Source organism: Rhea pennata, chromosome 14, assembly GCF_028389875.1.
Source record: "Rhea pennata isolate bPtePen1 chromosome 14, bPtePen1.pri, whole genome shotgun sequence".
Taxonomy (NCBI): domain Eukaryota; kingdom Metazoa; phylum Chordata; class Aves; order Rheiformes; family Rheidae; genus Rhea; species Rhea pennata.
The window spans coordinates 4,679,666-4,699,312 of record NC_084676.1 but is presented as its reverse complement, the minus strand read 5'-3'; the positions used below and the strand labels follow the sequence as shown (position 1 = coordinate 4,699,312).

The window sequence follows — 19,647 nt, the reverse complement described above, 5'->3', positions numbered from 1 at the left end:
TGTTATCCACTGTGTTTGCAAGTATTTACGTGCAGTTGAAAATGCTACAGTGAAAGGCAGCTATTTTTAGGAATAACACACCGGCATCATAGGTCTGGCTTAATCCTTGAGTTGGAGTTGTCCTTCCTCTTCCAAGTGGACTTAACAGTGTTTGGTAGAAGGAGCTTAGCTCCTCTTCCTCTATTTGTACAAGATGTTCCAGTATACAAAGAGAATACGGAAAAGTCTAAATAAATGAACAGTACTTTAACCTCACTCATGCAGTATCTCTGAAGACTCTTTGGGTAGCAACTGCGTGATGTCTTTGAAGTTTCCATTAGAGAGTTTATCTTGAACATTTCTGACACTTCACAATTCAAATCCTGTGTATACCTAAACTAATTCTTGTTTTCTCCCCTATTAGATATTTGTATAAATTACGAGATCTTCATTTAGATTGTGAGAATTATACAGAAGCTGCTTATACGCTTCTGCTTCATACATGGCTCCTCAAGGTTAGATATTCCTAAACTGAATAGATAAGTAAGCTTTTGCAATTTTTAAATTTATGAATAAGAGTATCACAGATTTTTGGGGAGTAGAGGTGTTTTGAACTCAAAAAGACTTACTTTTTAATGTTTATTTATCCTCAGTGGTCAGATGAACAGTGTGCACCCCAAGTCATGTCAACGGAGTTCCAGTGTTCGCAGACTCATCGACACTTAAAAGAGAGTTTGTATGAGAAGATTATAGAATACTTTGACAAAGGAAAGGTAGGGTTGTAGGGTCCTTCCCCTGCTTCCCCGCCAGTCTTTTCTTATTGTGTTACTTTATATAGCAACATTTAATGAGTATTCTCTGGAGAAAACATTTGCTTGATTATTGTGTAGGAAATCCTCTTTGAAATATGGGTCAAGTGAAAATTGTGTCCTAAAGGCTTATTCACAGAGTACAGCTGTTCTATGTAAACATGTTCTTTCAATAAGCACATTTACAAAGGAAGAGGCTAATGCTTATTCTGGTCACATGCATCTCTGTCAGTTCAGGTTGTAATAAAATAATAACAAATGCTGAACGTGCTTTCCTTTGTTAGTAAAGGAATATCGACTATACAGATTGCTTTCTAAATAATTCGGTTATTGTCTTCCCCAAAACAGAGAGTTGAAAACAGATCTATGCATTTGTTTCGGAAAGGTCAGAGAGTTGCATCTCAACCTTAAAATATAGTAGTTTGCTGATGCATATCTGGTTTTATGTCAATGTTTTTTTGGAATGTATTATTAAAGCTGCCTGTCAGTACAGTGACAGTAGAGCTGAGCTTTCTAGAACTAAAATGAAGTACTAGAAAGCAGGTAAATGATTTTCAGTGCTGGAGAATGATTATGTCCCAGTAATAGGCCTTTAATTCCTTATGTTTTATTCGGTTATAACTGAAGGTATCAAGAAGGAAGGCCATTCATTACTGCTTCTTACAAAATAAAGGCTTAAAACCCCCGCTGAAGCCCCCATAACTCAGAAGGTAGGAAGTTCATAGTACTTCAGCACAAACCTGTTACTGTGCAGCAAAAAGTCGTGCTATTTCAAATAGCACAGGTATTTTGTTGGCATCAGAAAAAAATACAAAGTAGCAGCCCTCACCCACGTTATGAGAATAATCAAATCATGATGATTTCCATTCTGTCTAACATTCAGGTTCTGCTCAGATACAGCAGAGGAGGTTTGCAGGCATCTGAGTGCTGCTGCCTAGTTCAGAACTACCTGGCCTAGGGGTATATAGCACTGGGTAAAAACAGTCACAGTGCGTATGACCAGCAGTGACCTTACATCAGTAGAAAATTAGTCTCAGAAAACTGTTTTTGTCTTCCTTTATTCCGAATGGGGGAGAAGACTGGCAGAATCTGAGAAATTTCTTTAGTAGAGGGAGTTTTTTCTTGTTTTAAGACCCCTTTTGTGCTGCATACAATAAGTGCTTCAGCTGATGAGAAAAACTGTCCTAGTCCCTCCAAGGCAGTTCTGTAATTCTTTGCAATGATTTTCAGAGGTAGCTATTATGTTATGGAGAAAGAAATAAGCTGCTACTTTGGGCAAGTGGTAATTTAAATATAAGCTTTGCAATTTTGTAGCTGACTAGGAGGGTTCTCCTATGCAAGACTAGGTATGAGTATGTATGCTTTGGAATTATTTGTAAAATGGAATATGTTTGTTTTCAAGACAGATAGGTGTCAGTCTCCTGATGCTTTGCTTGGAGTATGTGCCTAGATGTTGTGCACCTCAGTGATTTGCTATTATTATTTATGAAAGATTAGGTGATATTTTTTTAGTAACCTTATTGTAAGTATTAAAAGAAGGTTTACTTATTCCTTCTTGTAATGAAACATAAAACACTTTTATTCTGTACATTAATCCGCTTTCCAGAATTTTATGATTGCCTTGGGTCCTCCGTTTTAAATGTACACTTAATAAATGACTGCAATTTAAAGATAGCATAGTCAATAAAACTGTAGTTAAATAGTGATGCCTTAAAGACTTATTTGTTGGCACTGGATTTACTTTCTGAATATGCGATTAAATTGCAGATGTGGGAAGAAGCCATATCTTTATGTAAAGAACTTGCAGAGCAATATGAAAAGGAAGTTTTTGACTATGAACTTTTAAGCCAAAACCTGGTAAGAATATATGCTGATCTTCAAAAGTATTTCAATCACAGAAATGAATAGTTCTGAGCTGTCAAAAGGCTGATGAAAGGAAAGGCTTTGAGGCTGCTTATGAGCTTGTTGTCTACAATATTTTTTAATTTCATTTTGTGGAAGAATAAACTTTAACCTTTGCTATAGTATCACAAGATTCCATTGGTAAAACAGAAATTAATAAAGAACTGATTTATTAAAAGATGCATGAACATTTGATTACTGCAGTATCTTGGAACTTTTATAGATGAGATAAACCTGTTCTTACTTTGTGTAATTTAAAGGTGAAAAATAAAAGAGATGGAACAGGCTTTTGAGGCCTTTGTGCTGCTTTATGTGCTGCTTAGAAAAAGCATCTGGCTACATTTTTCCCTGAAATTTTTCTTTAAATTTTAGAAACTCAAATCTTGACAAGCCTGAAAAGTTCTGCCCCAGTCAGGGACTGGGGAAGTAATACATCACAAGGAATTAGAACTAGATCCAAAGGCTAGAGGGACAAAATATTTTTAAGTAAGATTGTATGCAAATTCAATTATTTGTTTTCCTTAAAAACTGAAGTAATGTAAAAAAGAAAAAACACTCCTCTTCTTCCTCCCCCCCTCTTTTTTCTACACTTGCATAATCTTTACTGAATTGGTAGGGCTCATGCAACAGATATCCCTGAATATGCACCAGGAAAAGGTGGGAATGAAAACTTGATGTTCTTGAGCAGGTTAATGAATAAAGAAAACTTTGTCCCTCCCAGTCAGCTTTGGATTTATCAAAAGTTTAAAGGAAAAGACAGTATATTTACCAATTCTCTTTTAAGTTTTGGTGTTGAGCAACTTGTAAGTACAGTGTAAGAAACAAATTAAAAACAATAAAGCTAAATGTCACTTAATTTTTTATGGAAGACATTGTTCTAAGACTTCTATGTGGTTGATCTCTTTAGTATGATACCAACATAAAATCTTGAGCTTTATCTGTTACACTGGAGTAGCAGATACAAATTCCTGTAAAGTATGACTTCAATGCTTGCAGATTTTATTTTTTCTTTTCATACTGGTAAATTAAGAGTAAGCCTGATTCTGAGGTCAAGTAATTGAAATGGAAGCCACAGGCATTTTTTAATGTATTGTATTTGCATATAAATGTAAACAATATTTAACATATCACAGCAGAATGTTGTGTGCATTTAATTGACTACTGCAGTAGTTTACCAACGGAAAATTGAAAGCTGTTGTTACCAATTGATAGTATACAGTCTGATACCCTTAGCACAATATATACTACTGCAGAGGTAAAAATAAATGAAAAATAAATGAGGAAAAAAATGAAAGTGATCATGGTTGGTTTTGCTTTCAGATTCAACAAGCGAAGTTCTATGAAAACATCATGAAAATTCTAAGGCCCAAACCAGACTATTTTGCTGTTGGGTATTATGGCCAAGGATTCCCTACATTTCTAAGGGTAACTCTGTTTAAATTCTTCTTTTAATCTATTTTTATATGCCTCTAAAAATACTAGTGTCCAGTACTAATGCAAATGAGCCTCTAGGGAAAATTATACTCTATTTACTTCTGACTTGGTGTAGGATTGTAGTCACAATTTGAATTGCTACTTGAAGAATATGCATGACACATTTTTCAGGTGGGTTTAAGTTGATTCTTTTACTTGATGTTGGCTTGGTAAATTAGGAGTCATGTCAGGCATTAAAGGTGATGTATGAGAACAACATGCACTAATATGCAGTGTTGGTTTGGACAGCTGCTATGTTACTTATTTCTCAAATGTATCTCCAAGAAGAGTATTAATAACTGGTAGAATGCTGCTAATTAAATGGAGTTCAAATTAAATCTGCAAATCTGCTTCACTTACGAGCCTGAAATTTTTGGTGGACTTTGTCACGACAGATAAGAGCTTCCAGTTCTGTTGCCTCTCAGCTACAGCTGAAATACATTAAGAAGCAGTGTGTTTGGGTTTGCTTAGGCCAGTGCACTCTGTAGACCAACACTGTATCTTTAGCTATGGGAAATAGTAGATAATTACGGGAGGAACGAATACAATGTTGAGCTGGTGCATAGTGGTATTTGTATGTAGGTATGTATTTCCTGCCTTCCATGACAAAGGCTTCCTAGGTTTGAGGTGATGCCTTTGTGTTTTCTAGCCCTTGATGGACTGTTCTGCAGTGCGATTGTCCAGTTATTTTCTGAACCGATGCCTTTTGGGGCATACTGTGGCCATTACATCTCTGCTGGAGATTCGCTGCCTTTTTGTTGACACCTAGTAATTTCTCTACACTAGTTCTTATGTTATGAGGCAGATGAAGCTGTTGTGCCATACTCACCTTCCCCATGCCATATATGAAAATACTGTTCTCTGTTACACTTTTGGCTGAAGAGTTCTAGTTCATTCAAGCACTACCAAAACCATTTTTGACCACTCCAGCTCGCATACTGTACGTTTAAAGTTCTAATAGAATCATAAAATGGTAAGGTTGGAAGGGACCTCTGGAGATCATCTAGTCCAACCCTCATCTTCTAGTTCTTGAGATGGTAGGACAAGAATTGTGTATTTTTGAAATGCGGATGCACTCTGAAATTGGTCAGTGTGATTCTGATTGTTTTTCTGTTTTCCTAACAATTTCAGAAGTTGGTTTTTTGGTTTTTTGGTTTTGTTTTTCACCTCTAATATGCACTGAGTTGACTTTTTCTTTCCAACTATCTCTTATTAGTCCAAGTTTTTCTTGAACAGTAGCAGCTGGTTGATATCTTAGGAGAGTTACAGTAAGTTTAAATTGTTTCCACAAACAAACATCTATGCTCTGTTATTTGCTATCTCTGTGAATTTTTTGCCTTTCTCCTTTTCTACTACCAGGTATGAAATCAAGAACCTAAAAGGCTTGGATTTTTTTGAGAAGCTTGCCAAACTTAGGAACTAGAGTATAATTAGATTTTGCTTGAGATTGGGAAAGAAGAAAAAAAAAAACAACAAAAACCACCAACAACAACTTTAACAGGATTTGTCTTGACCACCCAATTTTTCAGTATAACTCTGTCAGCAAAGCATTGGTGTAGTGTACTTGTCCAGAGACAAGTTGTAAGTAAATACAGTCCTTACATACCAATTGCTACTGTGGTAGGAGAGCGAAGTATCAGACTGTTTTCTGATTCGCACGATGCATTTATCAAACAAACCAATCAACCAACCAACTCCCCAAATACTGACTGTGAGAAGCTTGTTGCTGCTCCTACATCTGTTACTGCAACAGATGTCTTCAGAGTGTAAGACTAACCTGAATATTTGACCTTTTCTTCTGGGGGAGAGAGTTTTCTTACATACCACGATGAATATAGTAGATTTCCCCATATTGAAAAGCAGCAAAAGACCTTTATTTTCCAATCTTAAAGGCTAAAGTTACCTGACAATGTTAGAAAAAATAGTGAAAAGATGCGTTAATAGTACACCAGAGGAAGCCTGCATATTTTCCTTCTGATATTATTAAAGTATCCTGTGAAATGAAGCAATCTGAACCTCAAAATGAACAGAATTGGGGATAGACTATTGTAAATGAGGGCATTTCATAACATCAGGGGAAAGGTGTAGGCAGAGGAAACCTACGTATTAGTATTTCAAAGCTGTGAAACTTGGACCCAGAGGTGTTTTAAGGTAAATCTTTTTTCCTTCGGCAACAAGAAAAGGAACTGAAGGCATTTACCTTCCTGGCCTCTCTGACTTTATTCTGTTCTAAAGGAGCATCCTCAGCGGTGCTGGTTTTGCCTTCATGCTGTCTTACAGTATTAAGTATCATCTGTGGAGAGTCAGTGATGTATTCCAGCACATGGTGAATGGTTTCTTGTTTATAAACCATTAGCATTTGTATTAGAGTAACACTCATTCCAAAATTCAGAGAACCCATTGTGCGTTTGTACTGATAAATATTCCCCTGTAAGTTCTGCCCCAGCAGCATTCAGCCCCCAAAAATCTGGTATTTATTCCTTGCAGAACAAAGTATTCATCTATCGAGGGAAGGAATATGAGAGGAGAGAGGATTTCCAGGCGCAGCTGATGAGTCAGTTTCCCAATGTAGAGGAGATGAACACCACCTCAGCACCTGGAGAAGATGTGAAAAACTCTCCTGGTCAATGTATCCTTAAACATGGGAGACTACAGACTGAAGGCCAGCAGGGTGGAGGTGGGAGGGTTTTTCTAGTAAGGCAGTCTGACAATAACTGTATTATGTTAGCAATGTGAATGAAATTCTTAATTAGCATGTTGTATTGTGAACCGCGAATACTTGCTAAATTGTGTTTCAATGAACTTGACACTTCAGATTTCTAAATGTTATTAATACCCTTAAGTCTCATAAAAATGAAAGCTGAGAACCAGCTTGGCCTTAGATCTGTTAGTTTCTGTAGAAGAGTCTATAAGAGAAAAAGAGATCTTAATATGCAGATGTGACTTGAGGTGACACAGGAGGTGGTTCTGCTGGTTTGGAAGGATATCTGGAGGCAAAGGGCTGTTGTACAGGAGTACAGTATATGACACTAAAAACTGAATCAGTAGTTAGGGGAGTTCATAGAAAAGTATCTTTTCAACATATAGAAAATCCTATGTATGAATCCTGTTTTCTTTAACAGAACTGGATGATCCATGTCTTGTGTACTACGCAAAAAATAAATTGTTTATAGTTTGCAACTGCCTATGTCACAGAACAGACTGTGTTTCCAGAATGACCTAGACCCCTTGTTTTCCCACACTCCTCTTTTCCGGCCTGGGTTGAATCCCAGCAGAAGTGAAAAGTGAGGGTTTTTCTTTACCAAAATAATTTAGCCACTAAAGTGACTATGTTCTTCTATTCAAAGTACTTCAGCAAGTGGTAGTGACTGCCTGCAAAATAGTTCAGAATTTCACAAATCTGGAAGACCAACAAAGGAAAGGCTAACTTTCCTAACTAGGTAGAGATAAATATAAAATTAAGCTCTATTTGAACTCAGAACGGGTACAAAATATGCCAACTGTGAAAGCACAGTTTGTCTGTACTAGCAGTAGTAGTTTATGTATATGAGGAAAAAGAAAGGTAATTTTGATCGTTGTATTGACATTTATTTAATGAAATATGGCCTATGGCCACCTTCTGCTAGATGAAGAACTGAAATATATGTATCAATACATATTTCTACTAAGTGCAGAACAGATGCACGTTAGTCATTAATTCTCTTTGTGCTTCAGTTCCCCTAGCTGTGGGATAAGGGTGCTTCAGAGGTAAACTGCAAGGATATTTCGTGGATATTTAATGAGTACTTAGGTTGTGTTGAAAGGATCCCTGTGAATGCAGGTAGTTTTAAAATATAATTAATGCATTGCTTCGATTGATATGCCTAGAATTTTCAAATGCCGTTGAAATGATTTGTATTCTTTTATAGCATACTGTTTATATCATTCTGATATTTTTTGAATTCCTTTTTCCCATGATCTTTCTGAACGAAAGGGAAAACATTGTATATTAGAACAGTATATTTGAATACTACAGTTTTCTATACTGTGTCTTGCAGTCCAAGCTGCATACTGCCATGGATGTAAACTCTCACAGCTTTTATGCATGTGTTGTCTCTTTTAAAAAAGTATTTTGTAACAGCTTCTCAAGGCATTATCTTTTTTCTTTTCTTTTTTTTTTTCTGTTCCTTGATATGCAGAGAAAGAAAAGCAATTAAAAGAGAAACTTTTATCAGTCTTGATTTACTTTTTACCCTGATGTCTCTTAAAGGCTTTAGAAAAAGATGTATGTCAGTATATAGACATGATAGTTTTTGAAAGCTGTGCAGCCTGTTCCTACCTTTTGAATTTCATTTTAAGAAACCATTGTAATAGATGTTTTAGTTGTATATTACAACTGTCCGCAAAAACTGCAAACAAAAAAGCATGGGACAGCTTGCTGTAATTATTGTAAGTAAATCCTTTACATATTTGGCTTACATCAGCTCTGAGTAAATATGTACCCTGTCACTGGGCTGTTTCATGTCAAATGATCTTGAAGCCTGCTTTCCCTTCTAATACTTTTTTATGTATTAATATTTTCATGTATTAAAAGCAGTTGGTGGTACAGCAGTAGTGCTTCAGAAGAAAATATCTTCAGATGTCTCTCTTCACCCCAAATGCACCAATACTATTTGCTTTAAAACTTGAACTACCTTTCTGGTGTGTTTTTTTACAACTAAGATTTCAAGTATGTTTTTTCACTTAAGTGTCACAGGAACTTTTTTTAAAAAAAAAAAAATCTATTATTGACAAACAAAACTAATGAGCGGTCATCTAAGTTCTTTTTCATTGAAGTTATGTATGAGATTACAATTTCTTAAGATGACAGATACCAGTAATACCTGAAAGTTTAGTTGTGTGGATCAATCCTTTCCTAAAAGGAATGAAAGCTTATTCAAGTGGCAGTTCAGCTTGCAATTTGATTCACATGATCTGCATGTCTTTTATGGTTTGTTCCTAGCTATGTTTGCTCCTGTTTTTTATACAGTTCTAAGCTGACTGGCTGTCTTGGTCTTCATTCCAGTTCATATGTAGTTTACTTTTCTTGTCTTCAGGTTCCAAAAAGAGTGATGAACGTTTGAATTAGCTATTTTTAAAGCAGCAGGTTGTTTCTTACCTTGCATTCCTACCTTTCATGCTTTCATATTAAATTCAAATCTTCCGTGAGCATTGTTCTGGTTGGCACTGTTACTCAGACATCACCTGTCTTTCCTGGCAGGAAACGTATGCCATACATCAGAAAATTTTTCCTAGGAAAATCCATCTCGAAACCATCACTCCTCATATTTTAGCATGCACTTAATTATTCTTGTGTAGGGTTACCATTACTATAATGCCTGATGCATGTCACATTTTTCTTCATGTTCTTCATTACTGGGTGAACAGGTATGGGGTCACCAAAGTATCAGACATTCCTTTAATTATCATGGTAATACTGTAATATTTCATATGCTCTCTTGAGTCTATCCTGGTAGAATCTACTAGAGTAACAACAGAAATACTGTTTCCGTTCTGCACTACTGGGACTGAAGCAGAATGTTCCTGTCTCGAAAAAAATAGCCCATTAGTTTGATAGCCAGGCATTCATGAGTTTGTCTTGAGTCTGAACTATTTTTTTTTTGTTGATCATATGCTTCAGTCCTTTGTTAAACTATAACTGTATTTTGCCCAAGTCCAGTTGCAGCTAACAGGAGATATACTACTTTTGCACTTAAGAAACAGCAGTAGAATCTAACTTGAGGGCGTGAGATTGAAATACACTGAAATATGTAGGCATATGATTTATTTACAAATACAGTATTAAATGTAATGCTTGCGTAGAAAAAGAAAATCTCAGGTAGAAGGGCTGCTCAATTACAAATTGCAAAGATGAAATGCTAAACATTATGACACTATGCATGCCTCAAAGCTGAACAGTCAAAGCATTAACATCAGTTGTTGTTGATGCTCTTTGTTGATGTTCTTTTTGAAGTTGGCTTTACTTTAAAATGTAATGAATTATTCAGTATGTTAAATTAAGCTGCAGATATTTAAGCTCAACAAGTCATAAAAACATTCAGGTAATTGGTACTGCGTTTGCTAGCTTTTAAAATTAGTGTTAGCGTGGTTACTACTGGCAAATTTTTCTCAGGAAATGCCTTCCTGCTGTCCCCAAACTACAGTAGTTCACACTAGTGGTTGTATGTCCTTAACTTTCTGTCATGATTTCAGATATCCAGTGTTTTACAGTGCAGCCTGTCCTGGAGGAGCAACCTAGATTCAAAAATAAAGCTGTACCTGATCAAATTTTAAAGTAAGTGAATTTCTGTAATACTAATAATTCTGTAATATAATGAAAGTCGATCTATAATCCTAAAATCAGAACCGTTATATTGCCAACTCAGCCGTTGTCCATTGAAGCTTATATTGTCTTTGTTTGCTGACTTTTGCATTCCTTGGGCATTGCATAAGAGAACATCTATCACTTAAACAACAGCATGTGATTACAAGGGGAAGGGGAAAAATTCCATGCTTCAGGACTAAACTCTTGAGGTTTCAATGTGGCTTCCAAGACAACCGATAGAGAGGATTTAGGAGTGATTGGCAGTATGCAACTGAGTTGAAAGCTCTTGTTTGTTAGGATCTTGTTATGACTCACTTTGCCAAGTGCTGCGCATTCGGCAGTCTGAATGGTTTCTATTGATACTGCAGTTAGCACTAAGACTAGTTAATTTCCTAACTGTTCCACAGTTGGATTCAGAACAGATTTCACCTTTGGCTGCAGCCTTCTCAGTAGAATCTTTACCGAAATTGCAACTGGTTCACAGTGGAAAGAATCCCCCCCCCCACACACACACGCTCCCAAGTAAATAAAGCAGGTACAAGCTCAAGTCTTGTAGTATAAGATAAAAAATGAACTGTGGTCCCAATTTCAACTAGATTTAATTTTAAAATCAGTAACTGAGAAGATAGCTTATGAATCTGGTTCTGTTTGACTAGATTATAGTGTAGTGCCAGCCACATTTTGAACTTTTAATGGACTTAAGTGCTTGACACGGAGGGCAATTTTTTGCCATATGGGAGATCTTGTAATTATGTTTCAGCTACAGAATTCAACTAGACTCCTAATTTCAGCCTGTCTTACAGGAAAAATATATTTTTATGGGAGTGCTTTATTGGTTCTATAATTGTTATTACATTATTTGGTGGTGAGGTAGTCTACCAAAAAGTTTCAGTCCTTTCAGATGGAATTGTCCAAGTGATTTGACTTGATATGGCAGATTTTCTTTCTTTTCTTTTCTTTTTTAATGAAGATTAAACTTAGTAGCTTGGATCAAGAATTACAATTTCCTACGTACTAGCAAACCAGAAGTCTGCTTAACTCAACTGTTTAGGGTCTTGTCATTTATTTGTTTCCTTAGGCTTCCAGAATATGACCTGCTCTTAGTGTAAGATATTTCTGAAGTATTTTCTTGCTCTGTGTTGAATTAGCTTTTACTTGACATAGTTTTAAATTGAATTATTCTTTAAAACAAAAACTTCAACCTAAAAAGAACTATACTTTCTCTGGGCAATAAAACCCTTAAAGAGAGCTAGAGCTATGCGATGTCTGTTCTTTCAAATTAGCCAGTGTTAAAAACTGAGTGTTGAGGAGTTGAGTGGAAATGTGTGTTCACAGTAATTGAGAATGACTCATTAGCTAAGTAGACCATAACATGAATTTGCAAGGGATCCTTTTATATTGACATCCTCCTCTATATGAGTTTATATGCATTTATTTACACATAAAAATAAATCGCTATTTATGGCTTTAAACATTTAGTTTATTGTATAGCTATTGTTCTGTATTGTAAGCAGAATTACTAGAAGTGATTAAACTGATTTGGCACAGACAGTGGATGAAAAATGACATATATTTAGGTCTAAATGAATATACCTTCTCTGTTATTTTTAACAAAATATAGTCCTTTTATGTGCCATTATAAAGCAAGCAAGCAGCATGAGTGTCACAGCAATAGCACAGGAAAGCAAAAATACTTACTAGAGATTCTGCTGCAGTTTCTAACATTTATCTGGAAATTTTGTACCTGGAAGTTTTACCTTGTCACAAGATAGAGCATATCTTCCTGTAAAATATTGTGTTGACTCTGATTTATAGGTTAAAAAACAGTAAAGTGTTTTTTTTTTTGTTTTTTTTTTTTTTTTCTGGAGCAGTAAATTTTCTTTTAATTAAAAATACTACCTTGAGCTTAAATATTCCACTATGATAATGGGATCCGGAAGTTTCTGAATTCTGTGTTCTATTGTAATTTTTCTTAATTCTTTCAGTTTTTATAAGTCCAACAATGTGCAGCGGTTCCACTATTCAAGGCCAGTCAGAAAAGGATCTGTTGACCCTGAAAATGAATTTGCTGTAAGTAAATGAATGACAAAGCAATATGCTTGGGTAGCAATTTAAGTTATTAAAGTTGCTGTGGTTGAATTCTGATCTAGATCGCTTCTTGATCAGTCTCAGATTATGCATTACAGAAGCTGCAATTTTAGGATCTAGTTCAAAAAATGAAATAAACACAAAATTTCTCTTTTGACATTATCCTATATACTTATTCAATGATATATCCCTGTTTCAATTTTAGGTAAAAGTTATGTAATAATGATGTTGAAAACAATTGTATTAAGCAGTGAAATTTCCCTGTACAAATTTTCGTTATTATCAAGATGTCATGTAAATAAATAGCAAATGGTTTGCCACTTGTAGCTTATACCACTTCCAGTTCAAGCTGCCAGGTTGGCAGTAAGAGGTGTGTGGGTTGTCTGCTTTCGTTATTCTAGTATGTCAGGATTTTACAGAACTAATGTGTATGCCATTTTCACTCCATTGCATAATGGTGTAATGGTAACAAATTATTATTTAAATATTCTAGGAAATCTGCATTATGATTATTTTCTAATTTAATCAGATTATTTTTCAGTGTCATGCATGGAAATGTATTGAGTTTCTATAGTGTAGTTATATACAAAAACCTATGCCTTTTAATCTTTATGGCTAAAACTGTCCTCCTGGCAATACTGCAGGGGAGAAAGCTATTTAATTCAAATTCAACGATTTCAGTTGTGTGTGTTGTGACCAGCATTTTCAATAGTTGTCTTAAATCAAATGCTTTGGATACAAACTCTACCATGACATTCCAGCTTTGCAGTTACTAAGTTACACATTGGCTGCCTTTGCAAACTGGCAAGTTTTTAAATCATTTATACGTTTACCTTAAAACTGTGTTACAAAAATTAAATGGTTAATGTCTTTATTGCCCGAGAGATTAAATTATATTTGCTCTAATTTCAGACTAGAATCAGGATAATTAGAGTGGGCCTTCTTTTGATTCATCTTTGCATTTATCACTACTGGAAGTTTAGATTAGCTGATACTGGAAAGAGAAAGAGCAATAGGCTGAATGAACTAGTTGAATTTTAAATTTTACCAATAGCTAGCCCTGTTCAGGAGAGGAAAAAGTGAAAAAAAAAATGCTCACATCTTTCAGTAGTGCTATTACTGCTTGGTAATTGCAGAAATACACTTTAAAAGTAGAAGGAGAAAGTATAACCTTGGTAGAGAATGTGAGTGGGTTATTTAGTCACAGTCAGTCAACTTGTAATGGCAAAGTTAGGAATAGATACTAAAAGATTCAAGAGTAATTTCCATTTTCTTCCGCTTTGTGTAAGCTTAGTGCCTAAAGATGGCCTAGTTTGAAATCAGGAAAATGATTTGTGCAAATTGCTGTGCTGGCTTCATTTTACAATGTCTTTTTATGCAAAAATAAATTTGCATACATTTCCCATCTAAATTGTTTTAACTCTGACATCTTAGAAGGCACTAAAGATTAAAATTTAAAACCTTACATCTTTTCCTCCCTAATTTCTTTTTTAATAGTCTATGTGGATTGAAAGAACATCATTTGTTACAGCATACAAACTTCCAGGAATTTTACGATGGTTTGAAGTTGTCTCCATGTCACAGGTGTGTATTAACATGCTAAGTACCTGTAAGACACACATTGTATGAATCCTCAAATATAAATAGATTGCAAATTTATTATGCAAGACAAGCTATTGTTATTTCCTTATTTTTATACTTACGGCTTTGTGGGGGATTTGTTTTACTGCTGGAACAATTGAATATTGATCAATATATCTTAACCTCTGAATTGGAGCTTTAGGACCAAGTCCTGTAAGAACTGAAAAAAATCTGTGTGTTTGAAGTTTAGGGAGTTAAAAGTTTTTCATATACATGAATTATATACAAGACTTATACAAGACTTTCTTGTCTGTTTATAAATCTTAGAACTTATTAGAAGAGATCAGGTGTTTGATCTGTTTTCTTTTTTATTGTTTTTATTGTCATAAAAATTGACTTGCACTGAAAGCAGTAAGAAATACATCTTTTTACTGTATCTTTTCAGAAATGTGATATTTCTGTGGGATGATAAAACACACCATTTGACAAATGTTATGCCATATTTTAAATTACTAGAATCTGACACACAGGTATGATTTTAGCCTGACCCTACTGTGATTTTAAACCTAGTTTGAAAGATGCTAACCAAAGGCTTAATAAAAAAAACAGGGCTTCCTAAAACAATGAGCATCTTTGGCAATCTCTGGATTTCTGAAGTATTGTATTTTCAATATGTTATCTGCCAAAGAGGTAATAGGAATTCTTAATACAAAATTCGTATTTTTGCAGTTGCATAGATTGTGACCTATTTTACTTTCTACCATTTGTCAATAGAGTGAAAGTATTAATAAAAAGGTGATTTTTCTTTTTTATTTTTTTGACATCTGTTTTTAATGACCGTCTTTGACATAATTATGCTTTCTTTTTTTTTAATGACCATCTTTGACATAATTATGCTTTCATTTATCTTAAGGTAGTTCCTATAATGCTGGCTTGATAAAAACCTGATAAGAGGTTTCCCTTAAGATAAAATGAAAATGATACTTCTCAGGAATAGTTCTCCCTTGCCAGTGTCTTATGAAAGCTTGCAGAGAGTGTTTTTGTAAATACTAAAGTGTGTCTATGCCAAAAAAGACTTGCAACTTAATTTGAGATTTATTTTATCTTCTCTGTTCTTCCATTTGCTCTTTGAAATGGATGAAAGAAACCTCAAAGAGCTATCTGAATAGTCAGTTGCTTCCTTTACTAGTATATCTTTTTAATTTTTATTTTAAGAACAAGGAGTGGAGCAGAAGAGTCTTTTTCCAGTTACTGTATGGTGCAGGGACACATTCTTCAACAAAGCCCTAAAATGTCTAATTGAACATTACTCACTATTTGCTATGTGATAACAGGTTTCTTTTGCACATGCATTAAAATAAAAAGCTATCTACCTCCTTATCTTTACACCACAGTAATGCAACAGTTTCAGGAGGAGAACATCGTGAGCATGATCTCTTACTCCTTCCCTGTCTGCCCTGCTCCCCTTCCCCAGTCCCCAGCAGTGATTTAGCAAGGATATTTTGCTATCTCCTAGTGCTTCTTCTTCACCTTTCTTTTGCTGCTTTCTGTAATCTGAGCGCTGTCACAGGGCCCATCTTTTTTCCACACAAATAGCCCAGCTCTGTTACCAAGCCTGAGAGAAAATAGACAACAGAACATGTTGCTGGCAATAAGTAAGATTCAGAAAAGCTCAGTTCTTCTCATCATCTTTCCTATTTTTGACCGAACTCAAATCACTTTTGTATGAATGGAGACAAGATCTTGCTCTAAAAGACCTGATGATTACAGTAGCTGTACATAGACATATGTATTATACTTTAATCTAGAAAGGGAGTATTAATGAGAGAAAATAATCAACAAATGTAAGAGGCAGCATCTCTGATACAGTGAGGTGGCTTATGACTATATTAGATGTTCCGTTCTTCACAGCTGCAAGCTAGCATGTCAAAATTTCCTCTGCTAGACTAGAAGTTATTAAAGATTTTTTTTTTTTAAGGTAAAGGACAGCTGCATGAAAGAAGCTTTTGTCCACTTCTTTGCTGTTTATCTCTTGTTACTTTTGTTCCTCACCTGAAGTCATAATCTTCTATTTATAACATGTGAGGGACTTACCTCACCATCAGTGGCAGTTTCATACAATTATACAGGTAGATTATTAGATCAGGGATGAAATATTTAACAGCTGTACATATATTTAAAATTTCTAATTGTGTTAATATGTAGATGTCCAGCGGTAAAAGATTTGAATAAAAATTCAGAGGATCTATATATGAAGACATGTTTTTTAATTTTTGCTGCTGTTACTGATTTGTTTTCTCTTCCTTGAAGTTTTGCGGGGAAGGTTCAGTTGCTCTTTTCCTGTCTTTACACAGCCACATGCACCCCCCGGAACAACATTTGCTTTTACTTAAGTGCATTCAGAAGTCAAAAAAGAAAATAAGTACAGGTGGAATGTGAATCCTTTCTCTACATTTAGACATCCAGCCTTTTTGAGTATAGACACGAGGGCTATATCTGCCCTACAGATTATGGCAGTTAACACAACTGTTACTTCCTGCCTCCTATTTGAAGCTTATCAGTCTGTCAGTGAGGTAGTTAGTAATGGTTTCTGAGAGTGTATTACCACTAAATATTTTCAGCTTAAATCACCTTCTGTTAATCATCTGAAATATTCCAGCTTAGCAAAAGCCTGAAGTAATTGCAATTTTCCAAAAGCAATTTTGGCATCTAGTCTGACACACAAAACCAACTTAAATTCTCAGATTTTGAAATTTCAGCAAAGATGAGAATCAATGCAGAAGGATTTCTGGAAAAACATGCTCAGTGAATTGACTCCTTCCAAAATGGAAAAAAACCCACACGCCTTAAATTGTTCACACTGAAGTTCACTGATGAGTTAGCTCTCCTTCCTTGGAACAAAGAAGTTTGTTGTTTGTTTTGTTTTGTTTTGTTTTAGTGCCTGACTCTTAGCACTATTCTTCGATTTCTGAAGCTGAAAGCATGTAGGAGTCATCATTCTACAACCTTAGCTAGACCATCTTTACTGTGTACTTGTACAGCTCCTAGCATAGGATATTGAAATAAAGAGAATCAGTGCTACGTTTTCCCTTTATGTATTGAAATACACTAATATTTACAACTTGAGAAATGGCATAAACAAGAGCAGATAATTATATTCATCTGTCATACAGATGTTAGAGCAGATAGCTGGTGGGTAATCCATAGATTGTTTCCTTGTATGATAGATTCCTGGAATAAACAGCTAAGAGCCAGTTTATAGAAACTACAGAGCAAATGAAGTCTTCAGTTCCATATGCTTACCTGGATAAGTAAATGTTTGGGAGATTTTTAAATAAAGTATATTTATTACACATTTTTAATATTTTGTTTGTTCATAGACTACAATTAGTCCTCTAGAGAATGCTATTGAGACTATGTCCATGACAAATGAAAAAATTTTGATGATGATTAACCAGTACCAGAGTGATGAAAACCTTCCTATTAACCCACTTTCTATGCTTCTCAATGGAATTGTTGATCCAGCTGTTATGGGTGGCTTTGCTAAATATGAGAAGGTAAGAGCTTTAAAGTCAATGTGGAAGATCATATTCCGTTGTATTATTTCATAATCCTCTTGTTAATGCTGCTGCTTTGTCCAAAGTGGCAGTGTAGGGTAGGCTGGGGATATGAAAGTCACAGCTCCACCAGTTAAGGGACCCTCCTATCCTGGTCACATCTGACACACAGTCTTTGACAGCACAAAGTAGCATAGATGCAAAACAGACATTGAGAATGTCCCTGAAGTTCAGGATTAATTGCTGTCATGAAGGTTTTCATATACATAGGGGATGAGGTATACCTTTTGTAATGAAATAGGCTCTTAGGCATCAAAGGGTTTGGTCTGAAGTAAATTAAATTAAGTTTTCCCTGTAGCAGGTCTGGAGGATTTAGATGTAGGCTATCTATTATATTGTTGCTAGATTTTCTCAGCAACTGCAGCCTATCTGCATAGCAGTTTTTGTTGTTAAAAATGGGAATATAATTATAAATTGTTCTACCAATACATTGGAAATGGAATGGCTTGAGGAACTGAACTATAGAAAGTTTGTCTCCAAGGCTGCCTTGTTTAAAACACTGGAGGATGGGGGGGGGGGGTGGGACAGAGGAGTGGGAATATTAAAACTCTTTTTAAATCTTAATTATTAAAGATTACAGTGAAACTGAACATTACCCCACAGCTGTAGAGTTCTATTATTACTGCCTGCCATTTCCCAATGAGAAGTATGTGCCATGCTCAGTAGGTTCAGCATGCCGGAGGTGCTGCAGGTATGCTGATCAGCTGGCATGTATGTATGCAGTAAGCATGACATACTCTGGAGGAGTATGGCTTATGTCATGTTTATCATAGAGTATTATTTGTTTAGACATTTGACAGTCATGGGCAAATGACTACATTTGTATTACGTGCATGGAGGGGAAAAAAAAATCTTGGGGTGGAAAAAGGAAGCGTATCTGCAATATCTGGCTCTGCTTATCTATGGAAGAGTTCGTTTTCCTTCTTCTAAGGCATGCTTGCTAATGTCAGTTTAGGATATTTAAATAACATGAGAATTAATATAAATCATCGTACTCCAAATATGTGTTTGCCTTACTATCTTCAGTGCAAATTTTAAAAATATAAACAAAAATTTGCATTCACAGTAAGGATCTCAAGCTCAGAAGTATGGGACAAACACTGAATATCTTTTAACAAAAAAAAAGAGCACCTCAGTTCTCAGTTGATAAAGTAATGAACTGTCACTTACAGACCTGGTAGAGGGGCATGCAAATGCCTCTTCCTTGAATGACCAGTGTTAAGTGATCACCAACTGGAGTCACTGCAGAAAGCAGTGGTTTCTTTCCATGCTGGGATGAAGGACTGATTTACTTTTATGCCTCTGTCAGGCTTTCTTTACAGATCAATATATCAGAGATCATCCAGAGGATCAAGAAAAGCTGAACAGACTCAAGGATCTAATTGCTTGGCAGGTAACACCTTATAGACAGTAGTTCTCTGAGGCTTCCTCAGCTTCTCCTTTCTTTTTTTTCTTTCTAGCAGGAGAACATAATGTCATTTAGATGATTGTGCCATTTTTACTGCTACCCTATCCACTTCCTGGGCAGGGGAGAGGGAAGAGGAAGAGAGAGAAAGAGAAGGTTCCTGATGAAAACTATCTGGCTAGTGCTATGTTAATACTGTAAGAAAAAGTTACTTTCAGAAGGGTAGCTAAAAAGATAGAAGATAGCATAATCTCATAAATCACCATCTTCAAAGATTGAAGAATAATAAAATGTCTTCATATTTGCAAGAGGAGCACAAAGTTTCTCTGCGTGACCATGTATGCGTTATTATTTAAACAGCATGTAGAAGATGCTATCCATCATCTTTGAAGATAAGATTTGTTTTAACTGAATATTGTTCAGCTAATATAATACCAAAGATGATAATAC

At 35.4% G+C, this 19,647-nt stretch overlaps 1 protein-coding gene across 1 annotated transcript in view; it reads left to right on the top strand.

Annotated features, from left to right (window-relative positions):
• The window catches only part of DOCK2 (dedicator of cytokinesis 2), a 196,295-nt gene that overhangs the window by 164,745 nt on the left and 11,903 nt on the right, over positions 1–19,647 (top strand). The window contains exons 37-46 of the mRNA XM_062586956.1: positions 404–494; positions 633–752; positions 2,556–2,645; positions 4,011–4,115; positions 6,651–6,792; positions 10,395–10,476; positions 12,492–12,576; positions 14,092–14,178; positions 17,556–17,732; positions 19,102–19,185. Coding sequence (XP_062442940.1) covers positions 404–494; positions 633–752; positions 2,556–2,645; positions 4,011–4,115; positions 6,651–6,792; positions 10,395–10,476; positions 12,492–12,576; positions 14,092–14,178; positions 17,556–17,732; positions 19,102–19,185 — 1,063 coding nt within the window. The remainder of the gene's footprint in view (positions 1–403; positions 495–632; positions 753–2,555; positions 2,646–4,010; positions 4,116–6,650; positions 6,793–10,394; positions 10,477–12,491; positions 12,577–14,091; positions 14,179–17,555; positions 17,733–19,101; positions 19,186–19,647) is intronic.